The following is a 25686-nucleotide window of genomic DNA, read 5'->3' as shown; positions in this document are numbered from 1 at the left end:
ATCTGTCCAATGGATGTTTAAATGCATGTTTAATTTGAAGTTTAAATCACCAGTAATAAATAGTTGATGGAACATACTATTCAGAACAAAAAAACAGAATTTAGGCCATGCTTAATACAATTTTTGTTTGCAATTAGTACATTTTTTGTTTACAATTAATACAATTTCATCTTTTCTGGACCAGTTGTGTCTAGCTCATGTCTAAACAACACTGGCAGAGCCAAAGCTATCAGATCTCTCTTCGAATTTAGCTCGTTTGAATTCAGAGCATCATGTGCTGCCTGAAGCACCTCTCCTGTAATAGTCATGAGACCCTGTAAGACAAATCACAGATTCACAAAATGTCAGGGGTTGGAAGGGACCTCTGGAGATCCCCCAGGGCAGGACACACAGGAACACATCCAGAGGGGTTTGGAAAGGCTCCAAAGGAGACTCCACAACCTCTCTGGGCAGCCTGGGCCAGGGCTTCCTCACTGTAAAGGAGTTTCTTCTCATGTTGAGGTCGAACTTTCTGTGTTCAACTTTGAACCCATTATTTGTTGTACTATTACTGGGTACCACCAAAAAGAGACTTAACCCTTCCCATTGACACCCACGCCTTAGATATTTATGGAAATTAATAAGATCCCCTCTCAGCATTTTCTCAGCTCCAGTTCTCTCCATCTTTCTTTACAGGAGAGATGCTCAGGTCCTTTAAGGATCTTCATTGCTCTCAGTTGGACTCCCTCCTGTAGATCCATGTCTCTCTGGAACTGGGGAGCCATAACCAGGATCCAGTATTCCAGATGTGTCTCACCAGGGTAAAGGGGGCGAAGAACCACCCTAGATCTGCTAGACACAATTTTCCTGATTTCCCCCCTGCCTTGGCCACAAGGGCACAGTGCTTACGCATGGAGAATTTCCTGCCCACTAGGACTCCAAGGTCTTTCTCCATGAAGCTGCTTTCCAGTAGGATGTGTCCCCTAATCTGTACTGGTGCCTGCTGTTATTCCCACCCAAAGTGTAGGAATGTGTAAAACAGTATGCAGAAACCCATGAGAGAGATTCATTGTCACTTTAGGTATCACAGGTGGTAGGGATTGTTTCGCTGGCCTTAGCTATGCAAACACTTTACAGTAAGAAACTTCTGGGAATTTATTTCCTAAACATGACTTGAATGTTTTATTGGCTTTAAGAGTAACAAGTACATTACAGTAAGATTTCAGGAATGTTTAATTCCTAAGCAGGTTTGGGAGTGAGGTCCTTTTGCCTTCCCAATCCACCCCTCTCTGCAGAAGGTCTGAGAGCCAGGGAGGAGGAGCAAGAGCCCAAATTCAGAACCACTGTTTGTAGATTGTGGATTTCCACTCTCCCCCCCCACACACACCCGTTCTCAGGAGTGTTGATACCACAACCACAATCTGTGCTGAAATCTCTGCTAGACACAACTATTGCTTAGCTAGGCCTTTTGTATGATTAATTTTGAGAACGTGCTTTGAGTTATGACACTAATTAGAATATATAAATTAACTGGTGGTAGCAAGGTATGTAGGAGGTGAGGAAGTGTAACCACAGGAGCAGCAGACACTGTTCTGGGCTTTTGTAGTTGCACCATCCCTTGGAATGAGACTGACCAGGAAAGTTACATCTGGACAAAGCAGGTTTGAGGTAGATCTGGGTAATGAGGAAAAGACAAAGGATGGACTGAGCATGTGTAACAACTGAGTTCAGCAGGCACACACAGTGATGAATGCTACAAAACCCACCAGAGGAAGTAAACAACCACCAGAGAGACTGTGATTTGGGAATAGCAGCCAGACGCCAACATAGTCTTTAACTATAGTATTTAACCATAACTGTATTTATGTTATTTAATAGGTATCTCATGTTAATTAGTTATTGGAAAAATCATTAATATATAATTCCCTTTGTGTAATAAAAGTCTCCAGAGGCTTTTGTCTTACAGACCACATATGGTGGAAGAATCCCCTGTGAGTCCCCTGATAAAGAATATTGACTTACAGGGACAAAGTGCTGCTGCAGTCAACGTGTTTCAGGATGAGGGGAGTGAATTATGTGAACCTGGTCCCTCAAGGCTTTACTTCATTCTCCAACAAGCTTTGAGACAACAGCACTGTTTCATTTGTTGTATAGGTTTATTTTGATGCTTTCCTGTGATCTACACCAAGACATTTCATCCAAGGAAGAGCTGCCTGAAATGCTTAAGCCAGGGTCTCAGAACAAGCAGCAAATGGAGACAAGTACAATCTGGGATGACTTGGTCCAATTTCTGGGGTTACTGCATACCAAAAATAATAAAAAGGTTCGATGTGCTGGGTCACCCCATGCCCACCAACCCAACTTTGCCCCAGGTGGTTCACCAGCTGGAGAACAAAACTGGTAAGGAAAGTCCACTCTGGGCAGAGACCACCCAGCACCATGCCAGGACCATGCTGGGACATTTCGAGGCAGGAGAGACCCGAAGGATCTCCTGGAAGCCGCTGCCCAGACCTGGTCCTTGCCGGGACCCCGGCGCCCATCCCCATGGCTGCGGAGCCCTTCCCGGGGAGAGCGAACGAGCGGGAGCTGCGGGCAGATCGGGCACAGAGGGGACTCGGTGTCAGTGGCTGCTGACTGAAGGGTCTGAAATTCACTGAAAAGTCTGCCCCTGAAAGTTTCTCGGGGCAGAGCCTCCATGGGGAGAGAGGCCAGGGCTCTTCCCAGCACCCGATGCAGCCGGATCCTGCAGAGGACCTGGTGAGCTCCACACACACTACGGGTGCCCCACTCCAAGATGGCGGCGGGAAAAGGGAGGAGGAGGGGGCAGGGAGAGGTGGAGGTTCCCGCCCTTCTGTTCAGGGAAAAGCAGGAGACGGGAGGGGATCCCGCAGAAGGGCTTCAGCCCTCGGACCATCTTTCGGTTCCGAGGGCCTGGGCCAGCAATCCCCAGGCTAACGAGGCAGCATGGTGGGCGTTAGCCCCAGGTCATGGCTGGCAGGGCTGAACTCAGCTGATGGTTCCTTTGTATCCTCAGTGCTTGCTCTTAGCCATGCCCTCCTGTGTTCCTTGAAAAGATACCTTGAAACTGAACTGTCTTCTTTAAAGTGAAAGGTTTTATTTCCTTGTTTGAGCCTTATGAAAAATTTTCCCTTCAAAAGTCTTTTCTGACTGCATCAGGAGCCTCAGTTCTGCTGCTTGCAAGGAACTGGAAGTAGTTGTGAAAAAGTTCCCAAACAAATGGAGGACAAGTGTGTGCAAGGTTCAGAAAGCAACTTTATTCTGCAGGGTGATCACAGACTACAGCAGGGCCATGGTGTGTGCCTGGGCTCAGAGCAGTTTAGAGCAGGTTAGTGATTGGTATTTTTCTGCTGAAGCCATCTCTACCTGCAAAGCAGAAAGAGGTATTGCTGGATCAGGAGGGGTGTGGATTTCTGAGCAGTTTTCTCCCTGCTTGGTTGGGAACCTCAGCATTTATAAAGACTTGGCTCTGATACAATCACAGAATCTCAGACTGGTTTGGGTTGGAAGGGACTTAAAGATCATCTAGTTCCTACTCTCTGCCACGGGCCAGGCCACCTCCCACAAGACCAGGTTGCTCAAAGATAATGATCCCTAAAAAACAGCCACAGGTGAAAGGCCAAACCCAAAGCAGGAAGCTTTGCTACTTTTCAAGAGAAGAGGAAAAAGAAAACAGCTTTTGCTATGCAGGAGCAGCCCTGTTCACCCCCTGTCCCCCATCCAGCACAATGGGCCCCAGCAGGGCACTGGTCTGGCCACGTTCCCAGTGCAGACAGGGCAGACTGCTACTGGTATGGGGCTGGTTTGATGAGGATGGCAGAGGCTTTGCAATTCCCGTTGCACAGGCTGCCCCACGTGATGCCCCCCTTGACGTTCAGCCGTGCAGCATAACAGGCTGAGTACCACCACCCACCCCCAGAGCGGGAGGCACAGTTCCCTCTGTAAGTGTCCTGATCTCGATCTTTGGTGGAGAACTTCATGTTGTTGTGCACATTCCTAGGGTTGTCTGAGTCCATGGCATCTCCTGCTGTCCCTGAGTAAGTTCCCAGCCTCAGCCGGTAGCCGTGGGACTCATCTTCCACAGCGAAGAAGTTGTAGTCTGCAAACTTGGTGTTGTTTGAAGCATCCCAGATGACAAACCTGACCTGGTAGACCTTCTGCTTGGAGATCTGATGGATGTACTCAGTGCCCAGCCAGTACTCAGTGTGCACGTTCCCAAAGCCGTGCTTGTAGGTGCTCCAGGACTCAGCCCAGGTGATCTCCGTGCTCTGCCGGTTCCTCTGGATGACCGTCCAGCCCCCATCCCTCCCATCCATCTCACAGGACACCAGGATGGGGTGCAGGCCGGTGGGCTGGATGACATAGACACCACTGGGGCTGCCAGCAGAGACCTCACTGCAGTCCTTGGGCCAACCTGGGCCAGAAGAGAGGATGATTAAAAAAAGCTTCTGTGACCAGACATGACCATGTGTCACCCTGTGGCAGGACAGAGGGACATCTGGCCAGGCTTAAGCAGGTGTCCCAGCCTAGCAAGGTCAATGTGTTTGTCTGGGGATGAGAGTGGGTTGGCCTCTGCTTTCTGTTCCTCTTCTATATAGGACACCTAACAGATGGCAGTCCCAGTGAAAGGTCCCAGACCCACTGGGCTATGCTGGCATCAGGCCAGGAGACTGATATGGACCCTAGTGAGCTCCTTTGGGCCTCCTGACATAGGGATTGTGTTACTAAAACTGGATCATGGTGGGGGGGAAAGTGGAGAAGACCTAAGCCCCTGCTGGTGACTGAGGGAACAGGAGAAAAATTACTCCTTCAGGCTCAGGGACGCCCTCACCACTCTGCACAGTGCACACACACACACACACACACACACACACACACACAGCATTGGGTACAACTCACACCCACCCCCCACCCCTGCAGCAGGGCCAGGGCTAGGGACAGTGCATGGCCCTCTCCTGTCTGGAGCTGGCTGTACATGAGCACCCAGTTCCTGATCCCCCTGTGCTGCAGGTCTCTCCCTGCCTTCAGGTCCCTTTCTGCATTACCTCCTGCCACAGTTAAGCTCATCCTGCTGGATGGGCAGAGCTCCTCTCCCCAGCTGAGCAAAGGGTGAGGCCAAGGCCACATCTCCACAAGGCCCCTGGCAGTACTCACTCACATGGAGGTGTTTTGGGGTCTGAGGCACCAAAGCACACCCTCTCCCCAGCCCTGTTTTACCATGGCCAGAGCATGGGCTGGGGCTGCTCAGGAGCCAGGGCTGACCCAGCTGGAGGAAGGGAAAGGGGTTGGTGAGAGCACTGCAGTGCCCACGGGAGGTTACGTACTGGTTTTCTTCAGAGCAGTCGCCAAAGTGTTGGAAGGAGATTTCTTGAAGATGTTTAAGGTTTGTGCATGCATGGAGTAGCCTGGGGCAGTCAAGACCAGCACAGAAACAAGGAGTACAAGGCACTGGGCTACTAGAAAGAGAGAAAGTTGGAGAAAAGATGAAATGTGACCCTCTGTCTGGAGAGGCAGGAAATCCCCATAGCTCCAGCACTGCATGGTGTGACAGTACTGAGTGAGCTGCAGGAGTGCCCCAGCCATGCTGGGCAACACCAGACTGCTCCCTGCAAGAGGAGGGCCTGCCAGCAGGACTCAGCTCTTGTGCCCTAGGGGCAGACAAACTTCCCTGCACCCCTTGACCAGCTCCCAAAAATCCAGAGCACCCAACAAGCAGCGGAGCTGAGGTTCATTTCTGGCCCCTGAAGCAGGGGGGGAGCCAGGAGCAGGACACAAGCTGCTGGGAGGGGTGGTTCCCTCAGAGAGCACCAACACCACCACTGCTGCCCTCGGGGTGCTGGGACCCCTGCAGGGAGCCTCTCCCCACTGCTGGGCTGCCTTCTCTGTGCTTCCCAGCCCCGTACTCACCCATGGTGTCCACCCAGGAATGTCCTCCAGAACGACGGTCTCCCAGAGGCATTTAGTGCCCTCTGCAGTGGGCACAATGAGTGGGTCCTTCCTTTCTCTCCAGGGAGGGAATCAGCCTGGTTTGTGCTCTCAGAGAACACAAGCCAAGACAAGGTGTCAGTGGTGCACAGCTTCCTGAGCTGCAAGGAATAGAACCCCTGGGCCAGCCAGAGTCCTGGAATGGTCTCTTCTGTGAGTGCTTAGCTCCCTGGATGGAATTTCCCCTGGGAACAGCATATTTGTGAGCTCTGAAGAGTGGAACTCAGTTAGTAAACACTTGAGTGCCAGTCACCAACGCATGTGAAGAGCAAAATCCACACTCTGGAGAGATGTCCCCACCTCCCACCACTGCAGCAAGGTGCTGCCAGGTTAGTAGGTTCTTGCTGAAGGTGCTTTTGACAAGGCCAGCCTGGCTCTTGGTGGGGAAGGGAGAGCAGCCTGCAGACTCCCAGAGACACCAGCAGTTGTGGGACAGCATCTGGGGCTTCTGCTGAGTGCATGACTGCAGAACAGGGCTGTAACTGTAAAGGAACCAGGAGAAGGCTCCATTCCCCAGGAGGACACAGTCCTGGTCTGCAAGGATGCAGCTGAATGGGCCTGCTGGGAGACACTGGCTGAGAGAGCTGAGATCTCTGGGTTTGGGAAACTGGTCCTGCAGGGTGGATGGGTAGAGAGGAAAGCAAATGTCTGCCCAGGAAGAGGGGGATGGAAGGCAGCAAAAGGGATCTGAGCATGTCAGGAGGGAAAAGGAGGGGTCTGAGCAGGCACAGAGGGGAAAGCAGAAAGCCTGATCCTGTGTGCATGGAGAGTGGGAATGGAGGGGATCTGACAGTGGGAACTGAGCACCCAGAGATCTGAGTGTTGATGGGTGGCAGCAGTGGGAATCTGAGGACACTTGTCACAGGAAAGAGGGCTGTGAATGTGCACAGAATGGTAAAGTGAGCACTAAGCAGATGCTGGAGGTAGCAGAGGAGATCTGAATATGAGAAGGGGGGAACAGAGACGATCTGGGTGCAGCCAGAGGGAAATGGGCAACACCTGAGAATACAAGATGGGAGGACAGCAGAGGTGTTCCAAGGGAGCACAACGAGAGGAATGGAGAGAATGTGAAAGCAGCTGGGTGGGAATGGACAGCATCTGAGGGTGCTTGGGAGCAAACAGAACGACTCGAGGGAGATGAAGAAGAACAAAGAAGGGAAGAGACGGAATTTGAAAGCTTGTAGAGGGGGTGTGGCTTGGCTGTGAGGCCCTCGGGAAGGATGGCAGAGGCGAGGAGCTGAGTAACAGGGGAGAGTGGGGGCACTGAGGGTCCTCTGATGGGAACAGAGGGAGCCTGAGCATGCACAGAGAGGGATGGAGAGGACAGTAGTTCCATGATCATAGAAGTTTCACCAGTGAGATACAGACAAACTCTAAGTGCATTTCCAGACTGTTCTTTCATTTTTCTCTGGCAGCTGTTTTTTTCTAACAAAAGTGCAGGTACATTGTCAAGAAAACGTGGAAAAGTGCAAGCACCATGATCAAAGTCTTAAGGGTTATTTTTTAATCTCCCGTTCTACTTTAAAACTCTACAACTTTGCACACATTAACAACAACAGAAGAAAAACAACTGCAGCAACTAATTTCTTTTGGGATGGATCCAGGTGTCAGACTACCCTAGGGAATATCTTGGAGTCTGCTCTCCTCTGGGGGTGCCTCTTGTCCACGTCTGTGGAGGCTCCAGCATTTCCAGGAGACCCTGGGAGGCAGAAGGAGGAATGGAGAAATGGGAAGAGCAGGAAGGAGACCCCCGTGGGGTGGGGATTGTGGGGCATGTGGGGGAGCCCAAGGGGAACTGGGAGGTCCTGGGAGAAGCTGATGGCTTCTAAGGGTGAAAGAGAGTGACCACCCTGGGGGCAACTGGGAGCAACGGGGTCAGCTGTCAGGAACTGGGGCCCCCACAGGGACAGAGGGGGTTCTGGAGGGAATGGAGGAAAGTGCCAGGGTCTCGGGGGCAACTGGTGAGTGGGGGAAAGCAAGGCAGCCTGGAGTGATCCTGGGTGGAAGGGAGAGATCCCAGGATGGGCCAGAGGACAATGGGAGTCTCGGGGGATATTGTGGGCCCTGTGAGCTTAGGAGTCCATGCCCCAGCTTGGGCACCTGGTCTGCCTTGCATTTCTAGGGAGTTGTGAGGGCCTGAGGGTGCCAGGGGCTTTGGGAGTCCTGTGCTGGTCTGTGCAGAGCCCCAGAAGCACGGAGACGTTGAGAGTAATTCAGGTTTAGGAGGTGTGGAGGACTTACACCATCAGCACCACAAGCAGCATGGAGCCAAGAGCCACCCAGAGCACCAGGGGCTGGAGATAGTCTGGGGGGATCCTGGGGTGGGGCCAGCGCTGCACAGCTTGGAACTGCGCCTGGATTCCCCGCTCTGCCTCCACGCTGCCTCCTGTCACTGTGGGGAGCCAGGCATGGGGGTCACAGGGCAGGACCCCCAGGGCCCAGGTGTCCCCGCAGCCCCAGGCTCAGAGCCCCCAGGGAGCCGGGCATCTGGGGGGCCCTGCTGCCCCCCACGCTGCTCCCTGCCCCCTGGGCACCCCTGGGCGCACCGTTGAGGTAGAAGTACTTGCGGGCCACGGGATCGGAAAGGAACCCCAGGCAGCAAGCGATTGTTCCCGGAGTGGGGTCCTGGAGGGTGAGACTGAGCAGTCCCTCCGGAGTCCTCTGGAGCTCCTCAAACACCGCCAGATCCTGTGTGTGCAGCTGGGGGAAGGCATCAGCACAGCCCGGTCCATGGGGTACCCGCGGCAGCAGCCAGGGCCATACAGAGGCCCCCGTGTCCCACACCAGCTCCTCACGGTCCCTCTGCGCTTCTCGTAGCCCCGACTCAGAGGCCCTTGTCACGCATGGCCCTGGCCTCCCACCCGTGTTCCCGTGCCCCAGGTGGGTGCCCACAGGGAGGCCCGAGCAGAGCAGATGCCAAGCCCAGGCAGGGCTCTCTGCCCACGGCCAGCCCTGGCACCTGTGTCTCTGTCAGGCCGGGCGGGCGCCTCTGGCACTCACATCCTTGGCAAACATCCAGGTGATGGGCAGATTCGGGGGGGTGGCAAAGGGCACATCGCAGTGCAGGGTGAGGGCTTCGTCCGCGTGAGCCCAGACGTCCTGCGCTGGGAGCAGGGACAGACGGGTGAGCTGGCAGCATCTGGTGCCCTGGCAGTGAGGAGGGTGGACCGGAGCTCTGCCCGAGGTGGGGCTGAGGCCGGGCTGGGTCCTCCCATAGCCCCGTACCTGGGCAGTCCCGGGGAAAGGGGCAGTCCACGTGGCGGCAGGTTGCACACTGGAAGACGCGGGCAGCTGGCTGGGAGCCTGGGAGGAAGAGCCTTGGTGGTGCCAGGGGAGGGATGGGAGATGTAGGAGGGCACAGGGGGTGGCGAGACGGAGGGATGGGCACTCACCACAGGGTGGGATGCAGGCGGGAGCTGGTGAGGACGAAGCGGCATTAGAGTGGGGATGCGGGGCCCCGGGATGAGCTGTCAGAGCTCAGCCCTGGTCCAGACCAGACGGGGTCCCTGGGGCTTTCCCCAGGCTGGGGGTCCTGGCTAGGTGGGATGTCCCCACTGGCCCCATACCTTCCTCCAGATGGCTCAGCTTCACCCAGATGGTGTTGATGGCTTCCTCCAGAGACTCCTCAAGGGGCTCTGGGGGATCCCGGATGTCCAGGTGAGACAAGGTGCCCTCCCCCTGATCCCCAGAAGCCCTCTCCAGACCCCACACATCCCCTCTGCAATTCATCTCGACCCCCTGTGTCCATCCTGGACACCCACAGAACACTAAATACTCCCTCAAAAGATCCCGAAGCTGCACACCTTGAAGCTCACAAACCCTTGGGATTCCCCCAGCATCCCCTTGCAGCCCTCAGCCCCCCATATATCCTCCATTTCACCACACCCTCCATTCAAAGCCTCCTCATCCCGTGCCCCACGTGCTGCCCCTCGCCCTCCCACATGTCCCCCATCCCCTGCTCACTCGTGTGGTTCTGCTGCTCCAGAATGTGCAGGGCATCCACGATGATCTCCCCCAGTGCCTGGTGCTGCCCTGACCCTGGGAGCAGCAGAGGGACACCAGGACTAGCACAGGCTTGGGGTTAGAGGTTGAGGGAAGGAGGGTCCAGTGAGGAAGGGGCTCTCAGAGGTCCCTAGGGTCGGGGTGAGGACTGGGGAGACCTTGGCAGAGTTGGGAGTCCCTAGGGTGCTTGTCTGGGGTGGGTGCCCGGGGTCCGTGTTTAGGAAAGGGGTCACCAGCTGCCCGGGATCATGGAATCACAGAATGTGCTGAGTTGGAAGGGACCCATCAGGATCATCAAGTCCAACTCCTGTGCCTGCGCAGGGCACCCCAGGGATCACCCCATGTGCCTGAGAGCCTCCTCCAAAGGCTTCTTTGGAGGGCAGGCTGAGTGCTGTGACCACTGCCCTGGGGAGGCTGTGGCACTGCTCAGCCACCCTCTGGGTGAAACCAGTTCTCCCTGTATCCAACCTCAACTTCCCCCAGGGGGAGGGTGGGGGTGGGGAACCCCTTGGGGCTGGGATGGAGGTGTCAGTCGGGATGGGGGTCCTTGGGCAGGGTGCCTGTTGGGTTGGGGGTCCCTGTGGTCCCAGGTGAGTCCCAGGACTCACCCACAGTGACAGAGGCGAGGGGCGCAGCAGCCTGGTCCAGGGCATCGAGGCAGTGCTGATGTCGGGGGTCCCTGGGGGGGGCTCCAGTGATGTTGTGGCAGAGCTGTTCCCGCTGAACGGGGGGCTCAAAGCAGGGCAGGCAGGCGTGCAGCCCAGGGAGCCAGCCCAGCAGGGCCACCCACAGCCACAAGGCAGGGCTCCCTGCCTGCATGCCTGGGTGTCCAGGGAGCCAGGAGCCCAGCACCAGTGTCAGGGGCAGCCACCACCACCCCATGGCCCAGAGCACAGCACCTGAGTGCCTTGGCTGGCACAGAGCTGAGGGGGTTCCAAGGAGGACCCGGATGAGGCTGAGGCTGAGGCAGCTGCTGGAGGCCTGGCTGGTGCCACAGCACCTGTGGCCACCAGGGAGCCAACCCAGCAACACCTCTAAAAAGTGGCCAAGGAAGCCCAAGTGACCAGGAGAGCCACAAAGCCAGAAGCCCCTCCTGGTCAGGAGACAGTGAAGGGGGGGACAGTTCCCTGAGGCCCCTGCCCACTGCAGAGTGTCCCTGGCAGGTTCTGTCACCTGAGTGACATGCTCTGAGGTCACACTGGTGACTGCCAAGGTCACACACCCCATCCAGGCCCAGGGTTCTCCAGGCGCTGGGTGCTGCTCTCAGCATCACTCTGCTCCTGGAGCTGCTCTGCAGTGAGGAGGAACAGGCAGAGAGAGACATCTGCACCACAGCACTGGGGGTGCTGAAGTGCTCAGAGAAGGAGTCTTGGCAATAAACATGAGAGCCATTGACCAGCCACCTTCTGCAGCTGCTGACTTTGAACATGGTTGTACCTAAAGTGGCCACAGAGGACTTCTTTCCCTTGCAAATGAAGTCTTCAGAAATTCGGGATTATGGTAAGGCCTTCAGAGCCAATTTTCTGAGAGTGGTTGGGTCAAGGACATCTCTGAAAACAGGCATGGAAGGCCCAAGAACTGTGGCTGCTCAGGGCTGGTGACTGCAAGGGGGAAACTGCCCAACCATCCAAAGGGCTGAGGGGTGGATTTGGCAGACAGGGCTCCTGGTTCCCTCCTGATGTGGCCCCATTCCTTCCTGAGACACTCAAGGCAGAAGTCCCTGGCTCTGCAAGGCTGCTCTGTGCCTTCTGGAAAAGCTGAAGGTGCTTGTGGTCCATGTGAGCCAATGTGTTCAGATATGGGAGAGAGGGAAACTGATCCCTGCTGGGGAGACACCAGGGCTTGAGAGCACCATGGAGCACACACAGCACTGTGCCCTGGCTGGCATGGTGACCTGCTGCCAGATTCCCACTGGAGAGGGTGGGAAGGGCCCTCTTGGGGGCAGACTGAGGTGTCCTTGTTGAATCTTGTTGAGGTCTAGAGAGACCACCTGAAATGCTTGTGTTAGAAATGTGTCAGTCCTTGGAGCAGGAGTGGGCTGAAGGGTTTTGAGGTTGCTGCCTCAGAGCGTGACACAGATCTTTCCCTTGTTTTTCCAGAGGTGGCAAGGATCTGGGACACTATTTCAGGCTACCTCAGTCAAAAGCTGGCTCTCCACCAGGTGGGACTTGCCTCCTTCTCCTCTGATCCCAGTGAAGCCCAGTGAAATCCTGAGAGCCCTTTGCCACGGGGTACAGTTGTTCTCCCTGAAATGTTGGGTTCTTCATGGGCAAAGAGGAAGGAGAGGGGAAAGTGCAGATCCTCTTTGCCTTCTCCCAAAGTTGCCAAAGAGCCCACCTTGCTCCTTTTGTACCTGAAGCCTGGGCAGGGCACTCAGCACCATCCCCCTTCTCTGACAAGTCATCCCTCTGTCCCTCCAAGACTTTTTCTGATCCGCCCCCTTGTCTGTTCCAGGCTGTCCACATTCCTCAACTTGGGACATTTGTGGTTGTCAGGGAGCTAGCAACCGGCACAAACAAGGATGTGGTGGCTGTGCACAGACCCGTGTTCCATCTCACAAAGGCCGTGGCCGAGCTTCTCGACCTCCAGTGCGGTCCCAAGGACGCAGCCGGTAAGAGAGAGACTGCAAGGGGCCTTGAGCAGAGCAGGGAGGTGGCTCTGCTGCCCCGAGGGACTGAGTGAGTGTGAGCTGCTGGGCAGAGGCTGTGCCAGCAGACACCTCGGGAGCAGTGTGCTGCCTGAGGGCCTGGCAGCTGCAGAGCTTGGGTTGCAGGCTGCTCAGCAGCTCTGCAGGTCCCCACGTTCCTCTCCTTCCCCAGCCCATGCCCATCGTCAGCAGCTGCCCTATGATGAGATCGCCTCAGACAACGCTGTCTCGCTGAGCATGGTGCAGCTGTGCCTGGCAAGGACCCTGCGCCGTTTCCGTATCTGTGTGGAGAACAGGAAGAACGTGGCCCTCACTTGGAGGGACGTGGGCATGCTGATTGTCCAGGGAAAGGATGTCAAGATGAAATTTTACAGTCACTTCTTGAAAAGGCTGAACGGGACTGCAAAGATGCTCCAAGCTCTTCTCAAGGTAGGAGTTTCCTCCTCCCGGCACCTCCCAGCAAGGCTTGCTGAGGCTGAGGCCAGAGCCCTTTGGCTGCTCTGGCTCTTTGCTGGCACTGCCCTAAGGTGGCCTGGGCAGCCATCCCCTCCCTCCCAGTGTCCCCATCTCCCCTCAGCTGTCTCCACCCTCGTTGCAGATGCCGGAGATGAGGGACTTGGTCATCTCAGACCAGGACACTGCTGCTTCCCAGACCTCTTCTGGACACATTATCGTCCTGCCAGAGTAGGTTTGCTCCTGCAGCCCTTGGCTGAGCAAGCAAGCAGGTTCTCAGCTCATGCCTGGGAGGGCTGCCCTCTTTCTCTTTCCAGGTGCAAGACTGAGACCCTGCCTAAAATGTCACTGGTGAGAATAGACCGGAGGGGACATGCGGAGGTCACCTCAGGGCAGGGCTGCAGAAAAGATGGTGGCAGTGGAAAGAGAGGTGAGGGACCAGCGGGTGTCTGGCAGGGGCTGTGGTTTATTCCTTCCTCAGTGTCTGGGAGGGATCAGAGCTGACTTTATCCTGGAAGAGGGAGAGGCCCCTGCTGGGAGTCTCTGTGCCCATGACAGGAGAGCTTGCAGTGACCCATTGTGGAGCAAGGACTCAGGACAGCCCTGCCCTTCAAATGGGCACTGGAGTGCTGACAGACACCTGCCCAGGGGCTTTCATCCAAAGGGTGAAACTTCATCAGTGTTATAACCAACAGGCTAGAGCAGACCTGCACATTACTCTCCTTGGAACTGGGACACAATAGACCCCCAGAACACCACTCAGATCCTGTTTCTGAAGGTTTATCTGGTTTCCTGTTTCTAGAGGAGCTTGCTGAGCAGCCCCTCCTGCATCAAGCAAGGCTTTCTCCAAGGCAATTACCTGCAGGGACTCTCAGTTCAGAGTTGGCACTGAAAGCTGAGAGCAGGGAGCCTCGTGGCAGGTGAGACACTTGCAGGAATGGATGAGAATGGATGAGGCTGACCCTGTGCTCTCATCTCTGTGGGAGGGGATACTTCTCCTGGACACAGAAGCTGGACAAACTCCTGGTGGATTCTGTGGGCATAGGGAGCCCCCTGCACTCCTTGTTGTGTCTCTGCAGGCTATCAACAACCATGGAGAGCTCCTTGATTGAAGAGGAAGAGGAAGAGAAAGGGAAAGTCATGGTCAACAACAGAATGTTAAACTTCATTGCCAGAGCTGTTGATGAGACAGAAAAGGTACTGACAGGGACTGCTGCAGGGAGTGTGTTGTACTGGCTGCAGAGAAGACTCTCTCCCCTTCTCCCAGTGTTCTTCTCTGTGTGTCCACAGCACCACTGAGCTGTTGCTCTGGTGCTGGCTTGAAGACAGGCAGGTCACTCTGTCCCTTGGGAATCTTCTCTCCTCTGTTAGCCTCAGGAGACACAGCCAAAGGCCTCACTTCTTGTGGCTGTGAGCCTCACTGTGGCTCATGTGGTCATTCCAAACAGGCTCTTTGGTGGAGGCTGCAGGAACCTGGGGGCAGAAAGGGAGACAGAAGGGGCAGGAGCGAGAGTGGGAATGAAAAATGGCTCAGCCCTCTGCAGGACAGAATAATGCTCTCTGCTGTTGCATTTTGATCCCTCCCCAGGGTAAAGACAAGAAAAAGAAGAAGAAGATTCCATTGCACGTCAAGAAATACTTCGATGAAGAGGCCAAGAGGGCAAAAGAGCTGGCAGCAAAAGATAAACAGAGACGGAAAAGTATGGCACCAATTCGAGCAAGGGCTGCGAGAGAAAAGAGGTCACAGAGGGTTCAGGTACTTATAATTCCTGCAGAAAAAGAGCACTTTCTCTTCCCTCCAAAGGGGGACTGACCTTGCAAGGTGCCTCTAGCACACCAGCCTTTGAAGCAGCGGTTCTGCAGCAGTGCTGGCTGGGTGACAGCTGCCTTTCTGGGCAAGAGGGGTGACAGGGAAGTGTAGTGAAACCCTGGTGACGCTCGGGCACCACACCTAGGGCATGCTGAGGTCCTTCTCCTGACTTTCCCTGTCCCAGTAGGGTCCCTGCCAGAAGTGGTCTGGGGGTCGGTGTGCTGGGAAGCAGCACCCTGCGAATGTGTGGCTGTTGTGTGAGAGTCTCCTCCTGTGCAGGGACTCAGGACCCATGGGCACCCATCAGGCACCATCCCAACTATCACCAAGAGGAGGGATTTCAGCCCTGGCCTTCTGCAGAGGATGATGGGGGAGTGTGTAGAGGATGAAGAAGAGTCACCCGTACTCATACTCCAGGAGGATAACGATGTCCCCCCTAAGCGGTAAGACTGTGGCTGCTCCAGCCTGGGCAGTGGGGTGGTGGTGAGCCCATGGCAGGGGGTGAAGGAAGCCGAGCCACGGGGCCACACAGAGCACCCGGGGATTTCTGCAGCCCTGGGAATGAGCTGGGTACAGCCCGATGACGAGGGGCCAAGGCAGGTTGATGCACAGCCTGGCGGAGAGGGGCTGTGGGGCCGGCTGGGGCCACCTCTGTGTGGGATTGGGTGCGGGAGGAGAGAGGCAGGAGGGTCAGAGCTGAAGGGTGAGAACTGAAGAGTTAGAGAGCCTCGGTCCTTGCTGTCGCAGGAGCCTTTCCCCAGGGACACAGCAGACCCTGCGGGAGGTGGTGACATGCATCCTGGGGCAGGTCACCCGCAAGCGCAGGGGCCAGAGGGACCAGCAGAGGGACCTGGACGACAAGCTCACCTGGTAAATCTCTGCAGACACGGGCAGTGCCCTTCCTCCCGCATGCCGGGGGGCAGAGGGGCCTCTCCTGGCCCCGGCCTCTCGGCAGAGCCGTGTCCTGTGGGCAGGGCAGGCGCCCAGCTGGGGAGCCCCAGCTGCAGAGCGGTCTCCCCGCGCTCACCCCGCCTCCTCCTCCCGCTGTGTCCGCAGCGAGCTGGCAGTGCTGCGGTGGCAGCGCTCAGGGAAGGGGACAGGGAGCAGCCAGCAACAACTGCAGGAAGCTCGACCCCAAACTGCACCCCAGGCTGCGCCCGGGAAGAGGAGGGCAGGACCGGTACGTGGGCTCCTGGGGGGACTGTGGTGCACCCGCCCGTACAAAAGCAGGGACACGGAGGCGGCTGTCGGGTCTGACGAGAGCCCCGAGGGCATGGTCAGCTGAAGGCTGAAGCGGCTGTCTCGAGGGATTGTCGGGAGGCAGCAGGTTATTGTGTCCATTGACAAGACAGCTGTCAGACTCGAGTCACCTGCAGAGCCCCCCGAGGTGTGGGTTTGGGAGTGTCTGTGGTGCTGAGGGCACTGCCAGCCTTGCCTGGCACAGCAAGCAGCTGGGCTGCTTCCAGCCCCGTAGCAGCCGGCTCAGGGGGCACTGCAGAAAGGCTCCGCAGCCGGGCCCGGGAGGACTGCGAGCAGAACAGGGCCGGTGCAGAGGCTGGGAAGAAGAAGGGGCAAGAGGGAGGGGGAGAGCTAAAATGGCCCCAGCCCCGCTGCCCAGAGCCTGACCCTGCTGCTGCTGCATTGCTGTGGCCCTGCAGGCACAGCCCCACCTCTGCACGGAGGAGGAACGACGGCAGCTCTGGGACTCCCTGTGCAAGGAGCACCAGGAGAAGGTGGGGGCACAAGTGGCCCCTCTGGAGGCCTGGAGAGGAGAGCAGGAGCCATGGTGTGCCTCCCTGAGGAGGTAGAGGGAAGCGCCCGTTGCCCTGGTGCTGAGGAGGAGGCCCTCAGGTAAAGATCTCTAAAGATGCCCGGGGTTTGCCCCTGCCCGGCACTGCCCTCCCTTCCTTGGACTGCCCAGAGCCCCGGGACAAAGAGGTCTTTTCTTCACGGCCCTCGTGGTGTGAAGAGCAGCAGCCTGGGCTTGCGTTCCAGGGACCATGAGCCTGCTCTCTCCAGACAGAAGCAGATCCCACCACGCGTGTCTTTCCAGCAGAAGCCTCCTCCAGCATGATGAGCACTAGATCCATCTATCCTGGCCGATGGATGCACGGAGAGCAAGAGCTTTGTGTGCAGAGTTACCTTGCTGCCTCCTAGGAGCTCCCTGCTGCTGAGATGTTCTGAGTGGTGATGGGTCTGAGCCTTCATGTCCCACTGCCCCTCTGAGACACCTGCACTGGGCAGCAGCACAGCTGGAGAGGTCACAGTGCACACTGTTGCCATTCACAGTAGGTGTCCCTCCAACCCTGATGGAGCAGCAGTATTAAACACCAGCCAGGCAGCCTGGCAGGAAAGTATTGTGGCTTGCTTTTTGTTTGTTTATTTTTTTTTAAATTGGTTGGAAACAGAAATGCTAAGATACTAACAGGCTGACTCCTGTTCTTACCTCTGCTGTCAGAGTGGTTCCAAAGAATGTTTATCAATATGGTGATAGGTGCTTTATATATATAAATATAAATATAAATATAAATATAAATATAAATATAAATATAAATATAAATATAAATATAAATATAAATATATATATAAATATATATATATCCCAATGTGGACCAGTAAGGGGGTTGGGAGGGGCATCTGCACCACCACATTCCAGCCCATGACCAAAGCCAATCTGTCTTCTCCACACTGCAGTGCTGTGGCCACCTCTTTACAGGTTCCACCTATAAATAGACATCTTTTTGTTAGAATTTGAGATAAAATGTTGTTTTAGATTAATCTCTGTAACTGTTACAGCATATCTGCTATGTTAGTACTCTTAATATTATTGATAAAACATCATCTGCAGGCAGAGGTCCTTGCAATAGGACAAGGTTTTTTGCCACTTCCCAAGCTCTGATCCCAAAGCAATACCCAGTAGCAAACAGTGTTACCAGAGCCAGGAGTGAGGGCAGTTTGGGTGGCACCTCACATGATCCCAAGGCCTTGGTGATCTATTTCATGGAATATTTCCCACTGGGGTAGGAGATCAGGCATGAGCCATTGGTCTGTTCCATTGGAAGAGGGGCCACTTTTTGACATTTTTGGGGACAGTTTTCTTGTCTTTTGTAATTGCTGTGGAAGCTGAGTGAGGGGTCAGTGGTAGGTGGTGTGGGATCAGGTTTAGTAATGCCTCATTTAACTGTAAATGCTAGGGACAGATTAGGTAAAGAGGTTCTCCTGGAGGGAAATTGTACCAGTGTTTCTGAGGCACAAAGTTTTGCACTTTGGAAATGAGGTACAGACCTGAATGTCACTGGCTGTCCTAGCTGGAATGTTTTTGGGTGTTCCCTTTTTCCAGTGGGTGGGGTGCCAAGCTCAGGATGCTCAGCTTGTAGGGCTACCCACGGGCCCACATCCATTGCTTCACTGATGAAGCAGTTCCCCTGTCCCCCTGGGCCTTAAGGCTCTTTTTCCATACCTGCCAAATCCCCTTCTCCCATACCATTTGGTTGAGGATCAGAGAGAGTACGAAATACCATAGGAATTTCTTCTTGTTTTGCCCACTCTTGCACCTCAGAGCCAGACCAAGGGGACAGAGGATGACCCAGCACACCAAGCCCAGTGCCCACCCAGGCAGTGCAGGGTGGAATTGGATTAAAGCCCCCTGCACGTGGTGCTACCTTGGGAAGGGATCCTGGCTACCTCCAGCTGTGTCTGCAGTCACTTGTCATCCTTGGCAGCACCCTGCAGCCACCCCTAACCCTAAACCTAAACCCTAACCCTACCCCTAGCCCTGGGCACTGAGAGGTGGCTGGGCAGGGCAGGGCTTTCTAGCTCCTGGCTGAGGTCAGCCTGCTGTGTGCCACCCTTTGTGCCTTTTTGTGCTTCCAGGGCTTTTGGGGTGCACCCTGGACCCCTTTGTGTGCCCCTCTGCTTCCCTGGGTGCCTCTTAGAGGACTAACCAGCTCCTGTCAAATACAGGCCTGAGTTGCCAAATAAATAATAGGAACATTCCATATATGCAGAGAAACTGAGGAGTGTTGTAGGAGAGGCATTGCTAAGAGAAACAATGCTGTGGTGTCCTCAGCATGAAGGACAATCTGTTGAATAAAGGCAACTTTCAACCTCACATCGCTAGGACTGTGTGAAGTTCAACTACAAACCACCTGATTACCAGAATCTCTGTGTTAAAAATGACTGAGACTCAATATTCTGTTAATGGTTTAATTATTTAATGAATAAAATTGCAATAGACAAAACAGCCTTGGGTGCATGGGGAGTCTCCGCTCCACTCACACCCCTAAAACTCTGGAATTACCTTTTATTGATTACAATTTGTGCATATTCAAAAGGAGGTGGGGTCACAGACATATGCATAGGATTACATCAGGTCATTATAATATTCATGATGGGCAGATTCTTCTTTTGGGGAGATATCCAGGGGTCGTCAGGGGGTCTTTGGATGAAGTAAGAAGTCTTCCTCAGGCTTGAACTTTTTTACCTCTCTTGATTTCCCTGACTTCACTGTATCGTCACAAGGTGGTATCAGACCCCAGCCATAACTTTCCCCTTATCTGCTGGTTGTGACATCTTTATGTTCTCTTTGTGCAGATGTTAACGTTCCTTTGGTGCCTCGTTAGCCTTGGCAGGGCCTTGTTTTAGGAACAGGACCTACGCTTTTAATTATCTTCCAGACAGAAATTATCCTCGTTAGGGCCTTGTTTTGTTCACACTGTTTCAGTGGAAAATTTCATGTCTCAGCTGCTTTGTCTAGCCCCATATCCACTGCTTTCTCAGTTTAATTCTTCCCTGAGTTTTACTGGTTAGGAATACAAATTCATCAACATACATTACATCTGGTAAACCTGAATTAAGATGTATAGGTGAGCTGCACCTTCTAGTAAGCTCTCAAACCAATCCAGAAACCATGGACTGCTTTGTTGCTCACAATTTCCGACTGTTCATGGAATTCTTCATTCCCAATAACTTTAACCAGTGGTTTGAGCTTCTCTTTCAGATTCTCCCCCTCTGCTGGGAGAATAAATCAGAGCCTCATGTCAGCACTTTCAGTTTGCGTGTTCTCCTTCAGTTGTCTGATGACTTCCAGTGCCTGCACAGACATGAAGCACAAAGCATTTACTGAGCTGTTTAAAAACCACTGCACAGAAACAAAACCTCAAACCCTTCCTGTTTGCTTCAGACACATTTCTCAGTCCTGCTCTCTGCCACTCTTCTTGCTGTTCCTCATCATTTCAAATACTTAAAAACCTCTCTGGAATTATGTCAAGCAGCAGCTGGGCAGCAGAACACCAGGAACCCATGCAAAGCCCAATTTCCCACCTCAATTTAAATAAATTATAAAGGCTTTACCCTTGTTCCAGGTATATCACTCTTGTTGCTTTATAATTTTCTTTCTTTATCCTTTCCCCAAATATTCACAGAACAAACTTCCCAAGTTTCAGGAGCACCCATTGCCAGCAGCTGAGTGGCCACTCTGGGGGCCTTGGGGGCTTTGCTGATCCCCCCCTTGGTGGCTGCTGACAGAGAAATCCCTCTTGAAGAGAACTCCTCTGAGCAGAGGGTGGTTTTGTGAGGAAACCAACCTGCTGCTTGGTGCTCCTGTGTGGTTTGACAGAGTAGTGAATGTCCTTATGGCTCTTTCTATGAGGATGACAGTGTAGGGACGTTTTGTCTCAGGACTCACACATTTTTCAGCCACAACAGTCATGATACCTCTGAACCTCTGCTCCAGCTGTGGGTGTCTCTTTGTCTGACACCTGCAGCTCCTCTTGTGATAAAACCTGGACAGGAAATACTAAAAATACCAGTTAGTGAACATCACAGATTTGACTGAAAAGTGAAGCCCTTAGCAATTGTGTTACATTTTAAATTGTTTGACCAGTTTGGTTTGTGAAGTGCAGAAAAAGAATAACTGCATCACTCTTGTGCACTGGGATGAGAGAGCTCTGAGCTTCCCCCTGAGCTTCCAGAGGGAAAAACCAACACACAAACACTGAACTACAAGAGAAACAGCTTTACTCCAGTTCTTGTCACCCACTGCTCCCATCCTGACAGGAATAACTAAGAAATTAAATCTGCTCATAACATTTAATTGGAGTTTTCAAAATAACCACAGTTCCCTTCCCTCCCCTGCAGCCTCAGTGACACCTTGGGAGAAAAACCAGGAGTGGTAAAGCCTTTTTCTTATGTGACTGCAGCCATCAGACCATCAAAGCTGCATGATATGCAGAACACTCAGAGGTCTCTTCAGCCAGAGACTTTTGTAACATTTAAGACTACACCAGAGTTACCACTCCTCCTTTCTACTAATTTCTTAACACTGAAAACCCCTTTTCCCTCCAGCACACTGCATTCTCCCAAACCAACACTCAGCAGCTGACTGAGCCCTGTGTAAAATGCTCCAAAAAGTCTTTCCCAAGCTTTTATGGAGCAGGAAGCTGCAAACTGGTTGGATTCCACCATTTACAGGTTTCATCTGTCCCAAAGGCTTGAATGAGGTTGTCCTGATTTGCCTCCTGGCCTTTGGACACATTGACTAACACTGAAAAATAGGATCTTGTTTATATTTTTCTCCCTAGAAATAAGGGAAGGGTTAGAAAAGATGGGCAGTGAACCCTGAAAGAAAGAGCATAGGAGTTTTTAGCAAGAAAAAACCAAATCTTGCTGCAAAGTCAATCAGGAGAGCCTGGGAACTTCTACTTGCTACAGAAACGTGGTCAGGTATGACAAGTTGAGAGATGGGGCTGAACGTGAGCCAGCATGTGCCCAGGTGGCCAAGGTGGCCACCATCACCCTGGCTGGTACCAGCCCTGGTGTGGGCAGCAGGAGCAGGGCAGGGATCATCCCCCTGTGCTGGGCACTGCTGAGGCTGCAGCTCCAGTCCTGGGCTCAGTTCTGGGCCCCTCACAACCAGAAGGACATTGAGGGGTTGGAGTGTGTCCAGAGAAGGGAATGGAGCTGGGGAAGGGTCTGGAGCACAAGTCTGCCCAGGAGCAGCTGAGGGCCCTGGGGGTGTTGGAGCAGAGGAGGCTGAGGGGAGACCTTCTGGCTCTCTGCAACCCCCTGAGAGGAGGTTGGAGCCAGGGGGGGTCGGGCTCTGCTCCCAAGGAACAAGGGATGGGACAAGAGGAACTTTTGGCACAACTCAAGTTGTGCCAGGGGAGGTTTAGGTTGGAGCTGCGGAAGAATTTCTCCCTGGAAAGGGTTGTCAGGGCCTGTCCCAGGCTGCCCAGGGCAGGGCTGGAGTCCCCATCATCCCTGGAGGGGTTTCAGAGCCCTGGAGATGTGGGGATGAGGGACATGGGGTGGGGGTGGCCTGGGCAGGGATGGGGGAAGGGTTGGACCTGATGAGCTGACAGGGCTTTTCCAACCAAACCAATTCTATGGAATGTCACTGCCCAGGGCAGTGCCAGCGCCCCGGGCTCCCCCGTTTCCCCAGCCCTGTCCCCCGGGGCAGTCCCCGTCCCCGTCCCCTCATCTCCTGGCTCCATCAACGATCCGGCGGCGCTCCCGCCACCACCTCCGGCCCCTGTGCGCGGCGGGGCGGGTTGTGGGGGAGAATGGAGACGGGGGAGGCACCGCCCCACGCCGCCTCCCCATTGGCCACCGCTGCGCCCGCCCCGCCCTTGGTGTCTCCGGGAAAACCCGTCCGGAGGGGAACGGAGGGGAGAAGCCGGAACGGGACAGTGGGGACCCAGGGCCTGGGGTGCTGGCGGTGAGGAGCGGGACCGGGACCGGGGTGAGGGGGGCGGTGGGATGGGATGGGGTGGGATGGGATGGGATAATGCTCGGGACGGATGTGGTGGGGTTAATAACCGCCTGGTGAGGGTGTTGGGTGTGTATGGGGGTGTGGGTAAGGGCTGGGGGGTTGAGGGGGTTTGCGGGGAGATTGGGGGGCTTTGTGGGGTGCTGTGAGGGGCAGGGGGCGTCTGTGACCCATGAGGTGGTCACTGCGTGGGGGATGGGGGGTCCTGTGCTGAGGGGCAGCTCCAGGCGTGGGGTGAGCCCCGAGGAGCAGCGAAATGGGGGAGGTTCGGGGGGTGCAGAGGGGCAGCGGTGAGGTGAGGCAGGGGGGTGAGGGTCTGGGTGGAGGGGGTGGGTGAGCTGCAGGGCTGGGGGTCCCCAGGCTGCTGGAGCCCCCCAGGGGCTGCTGGGGTGGGGTGGGCAGTGCTGGGGCTGCTGGCACCGCGGGGAGCACTGGGGGTCAGGGGCAGCAGCCTCATGGGGGGGGAATCCCCCCAGCTCTGTGCTTTTGGGGTTCAGTGTTGCTGATGGAGGGGTGAGGGGGAGAGCAGGTTCTGTACTGTTAGGAACAAGCCAGGGGAAGAGGAAGCTGGGTGTGTCCAGGCTCCTGGAAATACTGGGATTCTGTGCTCCTGGCTGATGTCTGCAAGAACAAGATCTGAGGATAACAGGAGAAGGGGCTCATCTGCAGTTCTCAGTCAACAAGTGTCTCAAACAAGCCTTACTTAAAAATCTGAGTGCTTTTTGATAGATGGTAATCCCAGGCAGAGCCCAAGGGCGCTCCTGGCTCTGTGTACCTTGAATTTTTGAGTTGGTTCACAACAGTCTGGGTTGTTCTGAATCAAACCTCACCCACATGATAGAACTGTTGAAGTTCCAGTTGAATCCAGGTCTCAGTCTGGTCCTGAAACTCGGGGTCAAAGCTGTTGTTATAATCAGTGAGGTGCCTGCTGTGTGCAAGCAAGGGCTGTTCTCAGCAGCAAGCTCTGTGGGGGAGATTTTTTCCATGAAATTGAACTTTCCAGCTCCAGAGAGCTGCACATGTCAGGTCTGTGCAAGACCAAGGTCAGTGTGATACAGTGAATGTTTCACAAGGACATTTTACTTTCAGACACTTGCACAGCACAAGTGTTTTCTGCTTTCTCTTAGAACAGAACCTGCTATGTCTGAGGAAAACCTAGAGTTTCATCTGGCAGTCTAGAACATTAGAACATACAAAGATGAAACTCAGCTTACACACCTCTGAGGAGGGGAAGGTTCCTTGATTCAGTTGTATTTTCTTGTCTTTAGCCCAAAGCTGTGTTCTGCACAACTTGAGAATTGCCAGTAGCATCAATCTGTGGGCCCTGTGTGATTATTTTCTTGTGCACAAAACCCTGCTCTTGTTAAACCTGTGCTTTATTCTCAATTCAGGTGTCCCAATGGATGCATGGAACTTCTTCTCTACTTGCCTGGTGTCCTTATGGCTGCACAGGTTCTACATCTACTCTGCTGTTGCTTTTGGAATCAGTGTTTGGATTATTGTTCAGTTCTTCACCAAGACCAAGAAGTTCACTGAACACGTAAGCACTTTTGTCTGAGAAGGCCCCAAAATCTGTGTGGAAGTGAGGAGCTGCTGGTGCAGTGAAATGTTCCTCTTGGGTCAGTGCAGTTTGGGTCACCTGAGAGTTCTGATCCTCAGCCTGGGTGTTCTCCTGTTAGTGGGGAGCTCTGCTGCTCTGCTGCTTCTTGCCATGGTGCTGAGGGGATGTGTGAGCCTGGCTCTGCCCAGTGGCTGCAGGGTTCTGTTCCCACTGAATTTGGGCTGGTTTGGGGAGGGCAGTGGGATTAGGCTGCTCAGGAAGGTGAAAGCCCCTCCTGGCAGGTGAGTGGAGTTGTGCTGCAGGAGTTGGGAGGTTCTGAGGCTCTGCTGGATCCTGTTGGGGGTGTGATGGGTCTGGGTCAGAGGGGTGGTGCTGGATGTGGCTCTGCTGGTGTCAGGGAAGCTGAAACATTTTGGCTGTGGCATTTGCATGGCCTCAGGATTTGTGTGCTAAATGTCTTTGGGAAAATGGGGTTAACATCACTTTGAGAGGGGATTGATTGAAACTCTGCTTGGTTCTTAGGGTGAAAAAGCCAATGGGACTCCTGCTGGAGGGACAGAAGACAAGCTAATCAATGGGTCTGCCCCCCTGCAGGCAAAGGAAATCCATGTTGCTGGGGTTAAGATTTTCTACGGGTCCCAAACTGGCACAGCAAAGGTACAAATTTCTTGTTTTTCTCCCCCATGTGAAGTTGATTTGAAATATCCCTGAGACTCAAGGATGTTGCTTGCCTCAGCAACACAGCACTGGGTAAACATCTCAGAGTTCATCAGAAACTTCCCTAGAAGTCATTGCCCAACATGGAAGATAAGTGAAAATTTTGTAACAGAAAAATATCCTTTTTTTTCTACTCCTGTGAAGTGAGGCATGCAGCAGAGGCACTGATTAGGAAGCTTAAAGTTTGTCATTACACATCCTCTTCATTTTCTAGCAGGTGGTGTTAGGTTAGTACTGGTGTGTGTGCTTTCTGGAAAATAAATTAAATTTGTTTATGTAAATGTAAAATCATCATTCATTAAAATTCATGAAACTTTCTTCTTCCTGTCAGTATATTTAATTTAAATGTGAGGGATTTCAGGTCCAGTGCCCTTTTTTCCTGTGTCATTGTTCTTTCTGTGCTGGGAGAGATTTTGTGGTTGGGCTAAGCAGGAGCATGTTTGGCCCTTACAGTAGCTGGACTGGAGGAACCTGATAATCCTAGAGTCTGATAACCTTCTGGATTTCCTTTTTCAGAGATTTGCCAGAAGTCTGGCTGAAGCAGTTGCTTCCCAGGATTTGCCTGTGGAAGTCATTAGCCTGGGAGACTACGATCCAGATGATTGTTTAGTAGAGGAGGTGGGTACCTAAGAAACAGAGATCATAAAAGCATTTCCTGGGAATGTGAGGGCTTTGTTCTTCTTGTACTTCTCTTCTCCTGGAAATCCCCAAAGCCACGTGCTGTAAGTGGCTTCCCTTCCATGTAA

At 53.9% G+C, this 25686-nt stretch overlaps 4 protein-coding genes across 7 annotated transcripts in view; 2 read left to right on the top strand and 2 right to left on the bottom strand.

The window, feature by feature from the left end:
* Nucleotides 1-3232: 3232 nt before the first annotated feature.
* Nucleotides 3233-6170, bottom strand: LOC139806005 (fibrinogen-like protein 1-like protein). 2 transcript variants are annotated; one of them, XM_071765051.1, is made up of 3 exons: nucleotides 5905-6170; nucleotides 5322-5453; nucleotides 3233-4411 (listed from the first exon to the last, which is right to left on the bottom strand). In XM_071765051.1, the coding sequence occupies exons 1-3, from the start codon at nucleotides 5954-5956 to the stop codon at nucleotides 3783-3785; spliced, it is 813 nt and encodes a 270-aa protein (XP_071621152.1). In that variant the 5' UTR covers nucleotides 5957-6170; the 3' UTR covers nucleotides 3233-3782. The 2 variants fall into 2 exon arrangements, with proteins under 2 accessions (XP_071621152.1, XP_071621153.1); XM_071765052.1 differs by having other exon boundaries at nucleotides 5322-5450.
* Nucleotides 6171-7466: 1296 nt separating this feature from the next.
* Nucleotides 7467-12486, bottom strand: SPACA6 (sperm acrosome associated 6). Its single transcript, XM_071765050.1, has 9 exons — nucleotides 10593-12486; nucleotides 9946-10020; nucleotides 9549-9617; nucleotides 9375-9398; nucleotides 9208-9285; nucleotides 8983-9086; nucleotides 8529-8682; nucleotides 8224-8374; nucleotides 7467-7681 (listed from the first exon to the last, which is right to left on the bottom strand). Exons 1-9 carry the CDS (start codon nucleotides 11209-11211, stop codon nucleotides 7600-7602), a joined length of 1356 nt encoding a protein of 451 aa, XP_071621151.1. The 5' UTR covers nucleotides 11212-12486; the 3' UTR covers nucleotides 7467-7599.
* LOC139806003 (uncharacterized) lies at nucleotides 11019-17251 on the top strand. Of its 3 annotated transcripts, none has more exons than XM_071765049.1 (14): nucleotides 11019-11484; nucleotides 12084-12145; nucleotides 12439-12595; nucleotides 12804-13060; nucleotides 13230-13315; nucleotides 13402-13514; nucleotides 13887-14004; nucleotides 14164-14281; nucleotides 14673-14840; nucleotides 15174-15337; nucleotides 15642-15764; nucleotides 15951-16074; nucleotides 16553-16745; nucleotides 16914-17251. In XM_071765049.1, exons 1-13 carry the CDS (start codon nucleotides 11412-11414, stop codon nucleotides 16700-16702), a joined length of 1713 nt encoding a protein of 570 aa, XP_071621150.1. In that variant the 5' UTR covers nucleotides 11019-11411; the 3' UTR covers nucleotides 16703-16745; nucleotides 16914-17251. The 3 variants fall into 3 exon arrangements, with proteins under 3 accessions (XP_071621150.1, XP_071621149.1, XP_071621148.1); XM_071765048.1 differs by having other exon boundaries at nucleotides 16890-17251; XM_071765047.1 differs by having other exon boundaries at nucleotides 16553-17251.
* Nucleotides 17252-22554: 5303 nt separating this feature from the next.
* Nucleotides 22555-25686, top strand: part of LOC139806142 (S-adenosyl-L-methionine-dependent tRNA 4-demethylwyosine synthase TYW1-like) — a 104328-nt gene continuing 101196 nt past the window's right edge. The window contains exons 1-4 of the mRNA XM_071765357.1: nucleotides 22555-22611; nucleotides 24054-24202; nucleotides 24746-24880; nucleotides 25457-25558. Of these exons, the coding sequence (XP_071621458.1) occupies nucleotides 24062-24202; nucleotides 24746-24880; nucleotides 25457-25558 (378 nt within the window). The 5' untranslated portion in view covers nucleotides 22555-22611; nucleotides 24054-24061. The remainder of the gene's footprint in view (nucleotides 22612-24053; nucleotides 24203-24745; nucleotides 24881-25456; nucleotides 25559-25686) is intronic.

This window comes from Heliangelus exortis, chromosome 21 (genome assembly GCF_036169615.1).
Source record: "Heliangelus exortis chromosome 21, bHelExo1.hap1, whole genome shotgun sequence".
In the NCBI taxonomy this organism is placed as follows: Eukaryota; Metazoa; Chordata; class Aves; order Apodiformes; family Trochilidae; genus Heliangelus; species Heliangelus exortis.
Note: the sequence above shows the minus strand (reverse complement) of the source record. Positions and strands in the feature narration are given on the sequence as shown.

Coding starts and splice junctions, on each gene's coding strand:
- LOC139806003 (XM_071765049.1), top strand. CDS start 11,412: ATGGTTGTACCTAAAGTGGCCACAGAGGACTTCTTTCCCTTGCAAATG. Junction 13,515..13,886: donor TGGTGGCAGTGGAAAGAGAG/GTGAGGGACCAG, acceptor TCCTGTTTCTAG/AGGAGCTTGCTGAGCAGCCC. Junction 15,338..15,641: donor AACGATGTCCCCCCTAAGCG/GTAAGACTGTGG, acceptor TTGCTGTCGCAG/GAGCCTTTCCCCAGGGACAC.
- SPACA6 (XM_071765050.1), bottom strand. CDS start 11,211: ATGGGGTGTGTGACCTTGGCAGTCACCAGTGTGACCTCAGAGCATGTC. Junction 9,286..9,374: donor CGCCTGCATCCCACCCTGTG/GTGAGTGCCCAT, acceptor TCTTCCTCCCAG/GCTCCCAGCCAGCTGCCCGC. Junction 7,682..8,223: donor CTGCTTGTGGTGCTGATGGT/GTAAGTCCTCCA, acceptor TCTGCCTCCCAG/GGTCTCCTGGAAATGCTGGA.
- LOC139806005 (XM_071765051.1), bottom strand. CDS start 5,956: ATGCCTCTGGGAGACCGTCGTTCTGGAGGACATTCCTGGGTGGACACC. Junction 5,454..5,904: donor TTCCTGGGTGGACACCATGG/GTGAGTACGGGG, acceptor CTCTCTTTCTAG/TAGCCCAGTGCCTTGTACTC. Junction 4,412..5,321: donor GACTGCTCTGAAGAAAACCA/GTACGTAACCTC, acceptor CTTCTGGCCCAG/GTTGGCCCAAGGACTGCAGT.